Genomic DNA, 13,517 nt, shown 5'->3' on the forward strand with positions numbered 1-13,517 from the left:
TAACCATTACTGGTGGAAGTGACCCTAATCCTTACTGATGGAGGTGACCCTAACCCTTACTGATGGAAGTGATCCTAACCCTTACTGGTGGAGGTGACCCTTACTGATGGAGGTAACCATTACTGGTGGAAGTGACCCTAATCCTTACTGATGGAGGTGACCCTAACCCTTACTGATGGAAGTGACCCTAACCCTTACTGATGGAGGTAACCCTAAACCTTACTGATGGAGGTAACCCTAACCCTTACTGATGGAAGTGACCCTAACCCTTACTGATGGAGGTAACCCTAACCGATGGAGGTAACCTTAACCCTTACTGATGGAAGTAACCCTAACCCTTACTGATGGAGGTAACCCTAACCACCCTTACTGGTGGAGGTAACCCTAACCACCCTTACTGATGGTGGTAACCCTAACCACCCTTACTGATGGTGGTAACCCTAACCACCCTTACTGATGGAGGTAACCCTAACCCTTACTGATGGAGGTGACCCTAACCCTTACTGATGGAGGTGACCTTAACCCTTACTGATGGAAGTGACCCTAATACTTACTGATGGAAGTGACCCTAACCCTTACTGATGGAGGTGACCCTAACCCTTACTGATGGAGGTAACCCTAACCCTTACTGATGGAGTTGACCCTAACCCTTACTGATGGAGGGGACCCTAACCCTTACTGATGGAAGTGACCCCAACCCTAAATGATGGAGGTAACCCTAACCACCCTTACTGATGGAAGTGACCCTAACCCTTACCGATGGAAGTGACCCTAACCCTTACTGATGGAAGTGACCCTAACCCTTACTGATGGAAGTGACCCTAACCCTTACTGATGGAGGTAACCCTAACCCTTACTGATGGAGGTAACCCTTACGGATGGTGGTAACCCTAACCCTTACTGATGGAGGTAACCCTAACCCTTACTGATGGAGTTAACCCTAACCCTTACTGATGGAGGTAACCCTAACCCTTACTGATGGAAGTGACCCTAACCCTTACTGATGGAAGTGACCCTAACCCTTACTGATGGAAGTGACCCTAACCCTTACTGATGGAAGTGACCCTAACCCTTACTGATGGTGGTAACCCTTACTGATGGAGGTAACCCTAATAATGACGAGACCGGAGACAAAGTAATTAGTTCAACCATTCATTAGATCCCCCATGATGCTCTCTGTACAACTACGATAAGTACGGATTAGTACAACCCTAATATATAAAACACTAGCTAGCTTCCTCAATCAATAAAAGCTTTGCATAACATTAGCAGCAATGTCTTTACACTAGAACCGCCTAAGTGCCAACGACCACTGACTTTTGATTTTGTAAATAAATACAAAATCTGCAACAAAAAAGCTGTCCTGCTCCTTCCATTACTTTCTGTAAATGCTTCTATTTTATACTGCTCATTTGTCAGAATTTTGAAATCAAACAAAAATGTATTTAGAACCTTTTTTACACCTATTCCTAACTGAATCCGCCAAGACAATGTGCTGCAGGACGTTGATACCCAGCCAGGTGCTATTGCGTCGGTCTCTGCTAATGAATAACCAATTGATGAATGAGCAATAATTGTGCACCTTACTAACTGAATGATTAGGAAGGTGAGGCGGATGATTTAAGAAAAACAATAGTGTAATGACGAGTTTGTGTTATGCCTATAGTGGGGTAAAAAAGTATTTAGTCAGCCACCAATTGTGCAAGTTCTCCCACTTAAAAAGATGAGGCCTGTCATTTTCATCATAGGTACACTTCAACTATGACAGAAAAAATGAGAAGAAAAAAAATCCAGAAAATCACATTGTAGGATTTTTAATTAATTTATTTGCAAATTATGGTGGAAAATCAGTATTTGGTCACCTACAAGCAAGCAAGATTTCTGGCTCTCACATTTCTGGCTCTGGAAGACATACCTGTAACTTCTTCTTTAAGAGGCTCTTCTGTCCTCCACTCGTTACCTGTATTAATGGCACCTGTTTGAACTTGTTATCAGGTATAAAAGACACCAGTCCATAAGCTCAAACAGTCACACTCCAAACTCCACTATGGCCAAGACCAAAGAGCTGTCAAAGGACACCAGAAACAAAATTGTAGACCTGTATCAGGCTGGGAAGACTGAATCTGCAATAGGTAAGCAGCTTGGTTTGAATAAATCAACTGTTGGAGCAATTATTAGGAAATGGAAGACATAAAAGACCACTGATAATCTCCCTCGATCTGGAGCTCCACGCAAGATCTCACCCCGTGGGGTCAAAATGATCACAAGAACGGTGAGCAAAAATCCCAGAACCACACGGGGGGACCTAGTGAATGACCTGCAGAGAGCTGGGACCAAAGTAACAAAGCCTACCATCAGTAACACACTATGCCGCCAGGGACTCAAATCCTGCAGTGCTAGACGTGTCCCCCTGCTTAAGCCAGTACATGTCCAGGCCCATCTGAAGTTTGCTAGAGAGCATTTGGATGATCCAGAAGAAGATTGGGAGAATGTCATATGGTCAGATGAAACCAAAATATAACTTTTTGGTAAAAGCTCAACTCGTCCTGTTTGGAGGACAAAGAATGCTGAGTTGCATCCAAAGAACACCATACCTACTGTGAAGCATGGCGGTGGAAACATCATGCTTTGGGGCTGTTTTTCTGCAAAGGGACCAGGACGACTGATCCGTGTAAAGGAAAGAATGAATGGGGCCATGTATTGTGAGATTTTGAGTGAAAACCTCCTTCCATCAGCAAGGGCATTGAAGGTGAAACGTGGCTGGGTCTTTCAGCATGACAATGATCCCAGACACACCGCCCGGGCAACGAAGGAGTGGCTTCGTAAGAAGCATTTTCAAGGTCCTGTAGTAGTCTTGCCAGTCTCCAGATCTCAACCCCATAGAAAATCTTTGGAGGGAGCTGAAAGTCTGTGTTGCCCAGCAACAGCCCCGCTCTAGAGGAGATCTGCATAGAGGAATGGGCCAAAATACCAGCAACAGTGTGTGAAAACCTTGTGAAGACTTACAGAAAACGTTTGACCTCTGTCATTGCCAACAAGTATTGAGATAAACCTTTGTTATTGACCAAATACTTATTTTCCACCATAATTTGCAAATAAATTCATTAATAATCCTACAATGTGATTTTCTGGATTTCTTTTCTCATTTTGTCTGTCATAGTTGAAGTGTACCTATAATGAAAATTACAGGCCTCTCTCATCTTTTTAAGTGGGAGAACTTGCACAATTGGTGGCTGACCAAATACTTTTTTGCCTCACTGTATATCAGCAACAAATAATTTGACCGCAAGCCTTGCTGGTTGATATCATTCTTTTACCTTGTAAAAATAATCTTATGGGACTGTTTTATTTACTGTAACTCTATTACTAATCAAATGTATTGTAAGGAAACTAAAACATGCTACGTGTCGCAGTAGTCCTTTAGAATAATACTAAACATATCCTTGACTGTATGGTTTCTAGTGTTAAACTCACCAACTCTGATCAGTGTGCTTCAGCATAGTTAGACAGACTACTACCCTATACATATCTCTATGTTCTCTGTGCACATGACTTCACTATTGCTAAATCTAAAGGCTCTATTCAATCCGCATAGCGGAAGTTCAGTTTTACAGAGTTATTGAAATTTAAAGGCAATATTCCCACGTTAGCGGAGACTGCATTCACGGTAACTCTGTATATGCCGGCTCAATTGGAAAGTACCGTTACATTTCTATCCTGGAATCTGTAACGCTTCAGTTTTAGACTAAACAGAGCCCTAAATTATTTGATAGAATTTAAACAATCCTACTTTCTGTTGGTCATAGATGGACAAAATCACTTTGTTCTTACAGTTGAAGTTGTAATGAGTCTGCATACATTTGACTGGTGTCTCTGCACTGCCCAGTGGATGTTTAGCAGTACATGCTCTATCAGCAGTTATATGAAATAGTGCCAATATTGTCCAGTCGCTAAGTATGATCATATTTATTTTACAGTTATAAGCAAAGTGAAATCGCACAGTAAGTCATTTATAATTTGATTGTTACTATATTTAGAAAGCATTTCAGTCATTCCAAGCCCCATTGCCCCACTTTTGTTGAATAAGGAAAAATATCATGTATGTGACCCGTTTCAGGAAGCTAGGCATATGTCGCAGTTCATTACTTCACAGGAGAGGCGTTTTAATGTAATTCCAAAAAATATCTATGTATTTTTGGGCAAAAATGCCTTCTGGAAATCAACATTTTGCACTTTAACTCGTAAAAACCCAACTGTTTCCAGACAGAATACTTCCTGTAGGTTCAGACTTACTTGTCGCCAATCTTTTATGTCTCGTTGGTTTCATAACCACGCCTTACTAAGAATTCAGTAATGATGAGACAGGAGACAGGAATTAGTTCAACCATTTATCTAGAACGTGACATCCACGACATACTAGAATCCCCATGATGCGCTCTACGGTAAATATGGAGGGGCAAATGGTACAACACTAACAAACTAGCTAGCGTCCTCGATCATTAAAAGCTTTGCATAACATTAGCAGCAATGTCTTAAAGACAGCACATTAACCTTAAATGACAGGGGAAAATAAACTCACTGTAACTCTGAGCACTGTGTGTTTCAGCATAGTTCGAGACACCTACTACCCTCTATGTTCTCTGTGTTCAGTGTCTTGTTGGTTACTAACACAAGATCGTCTAATCTACCCACTCTACGTTTGACTGGCGGACAGCGGGTTGATTCCACTGACGGACAGCGGGTTGATTCCACTGACGGACAGCAGGTTGATTCCACTGGCGGACAGCGGGTCGATTCCACTGACGGACAGCGGGTCGATTCCACTGACGGACAGCGGGTCGATTCCACTGACGGACAGCGGGTCGATTCCACTGGCGGACAGCGGGTCGATTCCACTGACGGACAGTGGGTCGATTCCACTGGCGGACAGCGGGTCGATTCCACTGACGGACAGCGGGTCGATTCCACTGGCGGACAGCGGGTCGATTCCACTGGCGGACAGCGGGTCGATTCCACTGGCGGACAGCGGGTCGATTCCACTGGCAGACAGCGGGTCGATTCCACTGGCGGACAGCGGGTCGATTCCACTGACGGACAGCGGGTCAATTCCACTGACGGACAGCGGGTCGATTCCACTGACGGACAGCGGGTTGATTCCACTGACGGACAGTGGGTTGATTCTACTGATGGACATCGGGTTGATTCCACTAATGTTGATCTGAAGTGAAAGCGTTGAGCTGGAATGAGGTGGTTGGTCTTGATGTTGGGTTTAGTTTGGTTATTATTAGAACCTATAATAATAATATTGTTTGGTTATTTCTACAACACCTCGGCAACCAGAAGGCACTGTACAGGAAAAAGAGCAGGACCACTATCTTAATAAATATTGACCTTCTAAATCCTATTTACAAGTACTATAACGACAACACTAGGTCCTATAATGACAACACAGGAGTAAGAATGATCGGTTGCACATTGAACTCAACTGAAACATCATCATCGGTTTGTTCGCTATTGCAGTCAGATGCATTGTGGTTGACAAAATCATTTTACAATAAATAGCTCTCTCTCTCTCCCTCTCTGACAAAGCTAGACATCTATTATCATATGCTCCCTATAAAGATATTTTGTAAGTCCATCTTCACAAAAGCATTGGCATGGAGAGCTCACACAATGTGTGTGTTAAATACTAACAAACCCCCTGGTGGTATAGAATCCATAGATTCCCTCTCTAAAGAGCTTTAGGGATACTATATATCCCTCTCAGATGTGGTGATGGTCTGTTGTCTCTGCCTGTTGTCCCTGTGTGTTCATGAAGACATTAAACAAAGTATTGACAACCTGATGAATATTCTGCTACAACAGCCTGTAGCCGAGTACTGTAGGGAACAAATAATACACCACCTGACATTTCATATTATGGTTCTGGAATATCTGCATGTGGTTCTGGAATATCTGCATATGGTTCTGGAATATCTGCATATGGTTCTGGAATATCTGCATATGGGTCTGGAGATGTTAGTATGTCTGTGGGCCTGTAGTTTAGGAACCAAAAGGTGATTTAACCTGTGACAGAGTCATCTTGCCTTCGTTATAATAATACTGACATTTTAACAATGTTTAATATATGTACTGTATATTATATAGTTTTTACAGTGACTTTTAGAAATAAGAGAGCGCCAGTAAAACAAAAATAGCTGGATATTGAAATTCTATACAACTAGAACAATTTCCTAAGAGTAACGTTGTAACATGACTGGGGCTTCAGTCCAACTGCTCTGGTGATACTGTATATGGTGGGTTTCAACTCAAACAACCTGTCACTGCTGCTTAGGGGGTCTCTAACACGAAAGTGAACCAGCACTTCTCCTTCCTTCCCTCCCTCCCTCCCTCCCGCCCTCCCTCCCGGTGATGTAGTGAGGTGAGAAAGGCAGGGTGGAGTGATATCTGCATGGAGTCCAGAGGAGGAACGATCCCACTTCATCTCTCCGTCTCCGTTAGAGCCACCTTTGTCTCCCTGAGCAACCGGCTCTTCCTCAACGTGTCCGTGCTTTGACCCTCCGTGGCATCTGACTGAACCGCGCCACTGGCAGTAAGTGATGACATCATGATGGATAGGTTCCTGACAGCGAGGCTACTGGGGGATGGAACCCTGCGGTGGAAGGAGCTTTTCCTGGGTGGGACCTTGTGGGCGTGTCTGATACTGGGGCATAGCGTTGAGGATCCATGGGGGGTCAGTAGGGAGCGAAGAGACAAATCACGCGTCCCATTGAGTGACTGAGTCTCCAGGAGCTGGGAGGCGGCGGCAAAGCGTACTTCCTGGTCCATCTCGGCGGCTTCTACTAGGAGGGGGGACAGGGTTCCTCTGCGTCTGCTACACGAGTCACAACACAGTTTATTGTATCCCGGGATAGAGCAGTATCTCACCAGGACCTCCATCTGACAGAATATAGATTTATCCCCGTTACACGGCTCATCTGAAACACAAACATAATATCAGGCCTTTAAAACAGAGGATATTCAAAAGATTTGACATGGTAATGAAAACATTCTCTTTTATCATAGATTCACACATCTGTACTTTCGTGTCATTATCTGCTTGGTCCAGTACACAGTGAACCACCACGGTGAAAAGCAGTTAAAGGTTAGGGGATATCTCCTTATACTATATTTGTGAAAATCTCATCAGTTTGGTGTAATCCCCCAATCTGTCATTGTCTTTAGTCTGAATAAAGCAGTGGATTTACAGCCTCCCTCTGCTGAATGCTGTGGAAATAGGCTAATTAATGTCTGCAATAGTTATTCAACTCCCTGCCTGCATCCCTAGTTATTCAACTCCCTCCCTGGTTATTCTACTCTCTCCGTCCCTAGTTATTCAGCTCCCTCCCTCCCTAGTTATTCAACTCCCTCCCTCCCTAGTTATTCAGCTCCCTCCCTCCCTCCCTAGTTATTCAGCTCCCTCCCTCCCTCCCTAGTTATTCAGCTCCCTCCCTCCCTAGTTATTCAGCTCCCTCCCTCCCTAGTTATTCAGCTCCCTCCCTCCCTCACTAGCTATTCAATTCCCTCCCTAGTTCTTCAGCTCCCTTCCTCCGTCACTAGCTATTCAATTCCCTCCCAAGTTATTCAACTCCCTAAACTAGATCTTCAACTCCCTAAACAAGTTATTCAACTCCCTCCCTCCCTAGTTATTCAACTCCCTCCCTCCCTAGTTATTAATCTCCCTCCCTCCCTAGTTATTCAGCTCCCTCCCTCCCTAGTTATTCATCTCCCTCCCTCCCTAGTTGTTCATCTCCCTCCCTCCCTAGTTATTCAGCTCCCTCCCTCCCTAGTTATTCAGATCCCTCCCTCCCTAGTTATTCAGATCCCTCCCTCCCTAGTTATTCAGATCCCTCCCTCCCTAGTTATTCAGCTCCCTCCCTCCCTCCCTAGTTATTCAGCTCCCTCCCTCCCTCCCTAGTTATTCAGCTCCCTCCCTCCCTCCCTAGTTATTCAGCTCCCTCCCTCCCTCCCTAGTTATTCAGCTCCCTCCCTCCCTAGTTATTCAGCTCCCTCCCTCCCTAGTTATTCAGCTCCCTCCCTCCCTAGTTATTCAGCTCCCTCCCTCCCTCCCTAGTTATTCAGCTCCCTCCCTCCCTCCCTAGTTATTCAGCTCCCTCCCTCCCTCCCTAGTTATTCAGCTCCCTCCCTCCCTAGTTATTCAACTCCCTCCCTCCCTAGTTATTCAGCTCCCTCCCTCCCTAGTTATTCAGCTCCCTCCCTCTCTAGTTATTCAACTCCCTCCCTCCCTAGTTATTCAGCTCCCTCCCTCCCAAGTTATTCAGCTCCCTCCCTCCCAAGATATTCAGCTCCCTCCCTAGTTATTCAACTCCCTGCCTGCATCCCTAGTTATTCAACTCCCTCCCTAGTTATTCTACTCTCTCCCTCCCTAGTTATTCAGCTCCCTCCCTCCCTAGTTATTCAGCTCCCTCCCTCCCTAGTTATTCAACTCCCTCCCTCCCTAGTTATTCAGCTCCCTCCCTCCCTAGTTATTCAACTCCCTGCCTGCATCCCTAGTTATTCAACTCCCTCCCTGGTTATTCTACTCTCTCCGTCCCTAGTTATTCAACTCCCTCCCTCCCTAGTTATTCAGCTCCCTCCCTCCCTAGTTATTCAGTTCCCTCCCTCCCTCCCTAGTTATTCAGCTCCCTCCCTCCCTAGTTATTCAGCTCCCTCCCTCCCTAGTTATTCAGCTCCCTCCCTCCCTAGTTATTCAACTCCCTCCCTCCCTAGTTATTCAGCTCCCTCCCTCCCTAGTTATTCAGCTCCCTCCCTCCCTAGTCATTCAGCTCCCTCCCTCTCTAGTTATTCAACTCCCTCCCTCCCTAGTTATTCAACTCCCTCCCTCCCTAGTTATTCAGCTCCCTCCCTCCCAAGATATTCAGCTCCCTCCCTAGTTATTCAACTCCCTGCCTGCATCCCTAGTTATTCAACTCCCTCCCTAGTTATTCTACTCTCTCCCTCCCTAGTTATTCAGCTCCCTCCCTCCCTAGTTATTCAGCTCCCTCCCTCCCTAGTTATTCAACTCCCTCCCTCCCTAGTTATTCAGCTCCCTCCCTCCCTAGTTATTCAGCTCCCTCCCTCCCTCCCTAGTTATTCAGCTCCCTCCCTCCCTCCCTAGTTATTCAGCTCCCTCCCTCCCTAGTTATTCAGCTCCCTCCCTCCCTAGTTATTCAACTCCCTCCCTCCCTAGTTATTCAGCTCCCTCCCTCCCTAGTTATTCAGCTCCCTCCCTCCCGAGTTATTCAGCTCCCTCCCTCCCGAGTTATTCAGCTCCCTCCCTGGTTATTCAGCTCCCTCCCTCCCAAGTTATTCAACTCCCTCCCTCCCAAGTTATTCAACTCCCTCCCTCCCAAGTTATTCAACTCCCTCCCTCCCAAGTTATTCAACTCCCTCCCTCCCAAGTTATTCAACTCCCTCCATCCCAAGTTATTTAACTCCCTCCCTAGTTATTCAGCTCCCACCCTCCCTCCCTCCCTAGTTATTCAATTCCCTCACACGTTATTCAGCACCCTCCCTAGTTATTCACAGGGGTGGGAGTTCAATAACTAGGTAGGTAAAAATCAAGGTAAAAATCTGTCGTTCTGCCCCTGAACAAGGCAGTTAACCCACTGTTCCTAGGCCGAAATTGAAAATAAGAATTTGTTCTAAACTGACTTGCCTAGTTAAATAAAGGTATAATAAAAAATACAATAAAAAAAATTCACTTCCCTCCCTCCCTAGTAATTCAGCTCCCTCCGTCCTTAGTTATTCAGCTCCCTTCCTCCCTCACTAGCTATTCAATTACTTCCCAAGTTATTCAACTCCCTAAACTAGATCTTCAACTCCCTAAACTAGTTATTCAACTCCCTCCCTCCCTAGTTATTCAACTCCCTCCCTCCCTAGTTATTAATCTCCCTCCCTCCCTAGTTATTCAGCTCCCTCCCTCTCTAGTTATTCAGATCCCTCCCTCCCTAGTTATTCAGCTCCATCCCTCCCTAGTTATTCAGCTCACTCCCTCCCTAGTTATTCAGATCCCTCCCTCCCTAGTTATTCAGATCCCTCCCTCCCTAGTTATTCAGCTCCCTCCCTAGGTGTTCATCTCCCTCCCTCCCTAGTTATTCAGCTCCCTCCCTCCCTAGTTATTCCGATCCCTCCCTCCCTAGTTATTCAGCTCCCTCCCTCCCTAGTTATTCAGCTCCCTCCCTCCCTAGTTATTCAGCTCCCTCCCTCCCTCACTAGCTATTCAATTCCCTCCCTAGTTCTTCAGCTCCCTTCCTCCCTCACTAGCTATTCAATTCCCTCCCAAGTTATTCAACTCCCTAAACTAGATCTTCAACTCCCTAAACTAGTTATTCAACTCCCTCCCTCCCTAGTTATTAATCTCCCTCCCTCCCTAGTTATTCAGCTCCCTCCCTCCCTAGTTATTCATCTCCCTCCCTCCCTAGTTGTTCATCTCCCTCCCTCCCTAGTTATTCAGCTCCCTCCCTAGTTATTCAGATCCCTCCCTCCCTAGTTATTCAGATCCCTCCCTCCCTAGTTATTCAGCTCCCTCCCTCCCTAGTTATTCAGATCCCTCCCTCCCTAGTTATTCAGCTCCCTCCCTCCCTAGTTATTCAGATCCCTCCCTCCCTAGTTATTCAGCTCACTCCCTCCCTATTCAGATCCCTCCCTAGTTATTCAGCTCCCTTCCTCCCTCACTAGCTATTCAATTACTTCCCAAGTTATTAAACTCCCTAAACTAGATCTTCAACTCCCTAAACTAGTTATTCAACTCCCTCCCTCCCTAGTTATTCAACTCCCTCCCTCCCTAGTTATTCAACTCCCTCCCTCCCTAGTTATTAATCTCCCTCCCTCCCTAGTTATTCAGCTCCCTCCCTCCCTAGTTATTCAGCTCCCTCCCTCCCTAGTTATTCATCTCCCTCCCTCCCTAGTTGTGCATCTCCCTCCCTCCCTAGTTATTCAGCTCCCTCCCTCCCTAGTTATTCAGATCCCTCCCTCCCTAGTTATTCAGATCCCTCCCTCCCTAGTTATTCAGCTCCCTCCCTCCCTAGTTATTCAGATCCCTCCCTCCCTAGTTATTCAGCTCCCTCCCTCCCTATTCAGCTCCCTCCCTAGTTATTCAGCTCTCTCCCTCCCTAGTTATTCAGATCCCCCCCTCCCTAGTTATTCAGATCCCTCCCTCCCTAGTTATTCAGATCCCTCCCTCCCTAGTTATTCAGCTTCCTCCCTCCCTATTCAGCTCCCTCCCTCCCTAGTTATTCAGCTCCCTCCCTCCCTAGTTATTCAGCTCCCTCCCTCCCTAGTTATTCAGCTCCCTCCCTCCCTCCCTAGTTATTCAGATCCCTCCCTCCCTCCCTAGTTATTCAGATCCCTCCCTCCCTAGTTATTCAACTCCCTCCCTCCCTAGTTATTCAGCTCCCTCCCTCCCTAGTTATTCAGCTCCCTCCCTCTCTAGTTATTCAACTCCCTCCCTCCCTAGTTATTCAGCTCCCTCCCTCCCAAGTTATTCAGCTCCCTCCCTCCCAAGATATTCAGCTCCATCCCTAGTTATTCAACTCCCTGCCTGCATCCCTAGTTATTCAACTCCCTCCCTAGTTATTCTACTCTCTCCCTCCCTAGTTATTCAGCTCCCTCCCTCCCTAGTTATTCAGCTCCCTCCCTCCCTAGTTATTCAACTCCCTCCCTCCCTAGTTATTCAGCTCCCTCCCTCCCTAGTTATTCAACTCCCTGCCTGCATCCCTAGTTATTCAACTCCCTCCCTGGTTATTCTACTCTCTCCGTCCCTAGTTATTCAGCTCCCTCCCTCCCTAGTTATTCAACTCCCTCCCTCCCTAGTTATTCAGCTCCCTCCCTCCCTAGTTATTCAGTTCCCTCCCTCCCTCCCTAGTTATTCAGTTCCCTCCCTCCCTCCCTAGTTATTCAGCTCCCTCCCTCCCTAGTTATTCAGCTCCCTCCCTCCCTAGTTATTCAGCTCCCTCCCTCCCTAGTTATTCAGCTCCCTCCCTCCCTAGTTATTCAGCTCCCTCCCTCCCTAGTTATTCAGCTCCCTCCCTCCCTAGTCATTCAGCTCCCTCCCTCTCTAGTTATTCAACTCCCTCCCTCCCTAGTTATTCAGCTCCCTCCCTCCCAAGATATTCAGCTCCCTCCCTAGTTATTCAACTCCCTGCCTGCATCCCTAGTTATTCAACTCCCTCCCTAGTTATTCTACTCTCTCCCTCCCTAGTTATTCAGCTCCCTCCCTCCCTAGTTATTCAGCTCCCTCCCTCCCTAGTTATTCAACTCCCTCCCTCCCTAGTTATTCAGCTCCCTCCCTCCCTCCCTAGTTATTCAGCTCCCTCCCTCCCTCCCTAGTTATTCAGCTCCCTCCCTCCCTAGTTATTCAGCTCCCTCCCTCCCTAGTTATTCAGCTCCCTCCCTCCCTAGTTATTCAGCTCCCTCCCTCCCTAGTTATTCAGCTCCCTCCCTCCCTAGTTATTCAGCTCCCTCCCTCCCGAGTTATTCAGCTCCCTCCCTCCCGAGTTATTCAGCTCCCTCCCTCCCAAGATATTCAGCTCCCTCCCTGGTTATTCAGCTCCCTCCCTCCCAAGTTATTCAACTCCCTCCCTCCCAAGTTATTCAACTCCCTCCCTCCCAAGTTATTCAACTCCCTCCCTCCCAAGTTATTCAACTCCCTCCATCCCAAGTTATTTAACTCCCTCCCTAGTTATTCAGCTCCCACCCTCCCTCCCTCCCTAGTTATTCAATTCCCTCACACGTTATTCAGCACCCTCCCTAGTTATTCACAGGGGTGGGAGTTCAATAACTAGGTAGGTAAAAATCAAGGTAAAAATCTGTCGTTCTGCCCCTGAACAAGGCAGTTAACCCACTGTTCCTAGGCCGAAATTGAAAATAAGAATTTGTTCTAAACTGACTTGCCTAGTTAAATAAAGGTATAATAAAAAATACAATAAAAAAAAATTCACTTCCCTCCCTCCCTAGTAATTCAGCTCCCTCCGTCCTTAGTTATTCAGCTCCCTTCCTCCCTCACTAGCTATTCAATTACTTCCCAAGTTATTCAACTCCCTAAACTAGATCTTCAACTCCCTAAACTAGTTATTCAACTCCCTCCCTCCCTAGTTATTCAACTCCCTCCCTCCCTAGTTATTAATCTCCCTCCCTCCCTAGTTATTCAGCTCCCTCCCTCTCTAGTTATTCAGATCCCTCCCTCCCTAGTTATTCAGCTCCATCCCTCCCTAGTTATTCAGCTCACTCCCTCCCTAGTTATTCAGATCCCTCCCTCCCTAGTTATTCAGATCCCTCCCTCCCTAGTTATTCAGCTCCCTCCCTAGGTGTTCATCTCCCTCCCTCCCTAGTTATTCAGCTCCCTCCCTCCCTAGTTATTCCGATCCCTCCCTCCCTAGTTATTCAGCTCCCTCCCTCCCTAGTTATTCAGCTCCCTCCCTCCCTAGTTATTCAGCTCCCTCCCTCCCTCACTAGCTATTCAATTCCCTCCCTAGTTC

The 13,517-nt window shown here is 46.6% G+C and overlaps 1 protein-coding gene across 4 annotated transcripts in view; it reads right to left on the reverse strand.

Moving 5' to 3' along the window:
- Positions 1–6,401: 6,401 nt before the first annotated feature.
- adamts3 (ADAM metallopeptidase with thrombospondin type 1 motif, 3) overlaps positions 6,402–13,517 on the reverse strand; it is a 190,860-nt gene continuing 183,744 nt past the window's right edge. For all 4 annotated transcript variants that reach the window (XM_036936581.1, XM_036936583.1, XM_036936580.1 and 1 more), the window contains one exon: positions 6,402–6,977. In XM_036936581.1, the coding sequence (XP_036792476.1) occupies positions 6,481–6,977 (497 nt within the window). In that variant the 3' untranslated portion in view covers positions 6,402–6,480. The remainder of the gene's footprint in view (positions 6,978–13,517) is intronic.

The sequence above is a fragment of the Oncorhynchus mykiss genome, chromosome 11 (assembly GCF_013265735.2).
Source record: "Oncorhynchus mykiss isolate Arlee chromosome 11, USDA_OmykA_1.1, whole genome shotgun sequence".
In the NCBI taxonomy this organism is placed as follows: Eukaryota; Metazoa; Chordata; class Actinopteri; order Salmoniformes; family Salmonidae; genus Oncorhynchus; species Oncorhynchus mykiss.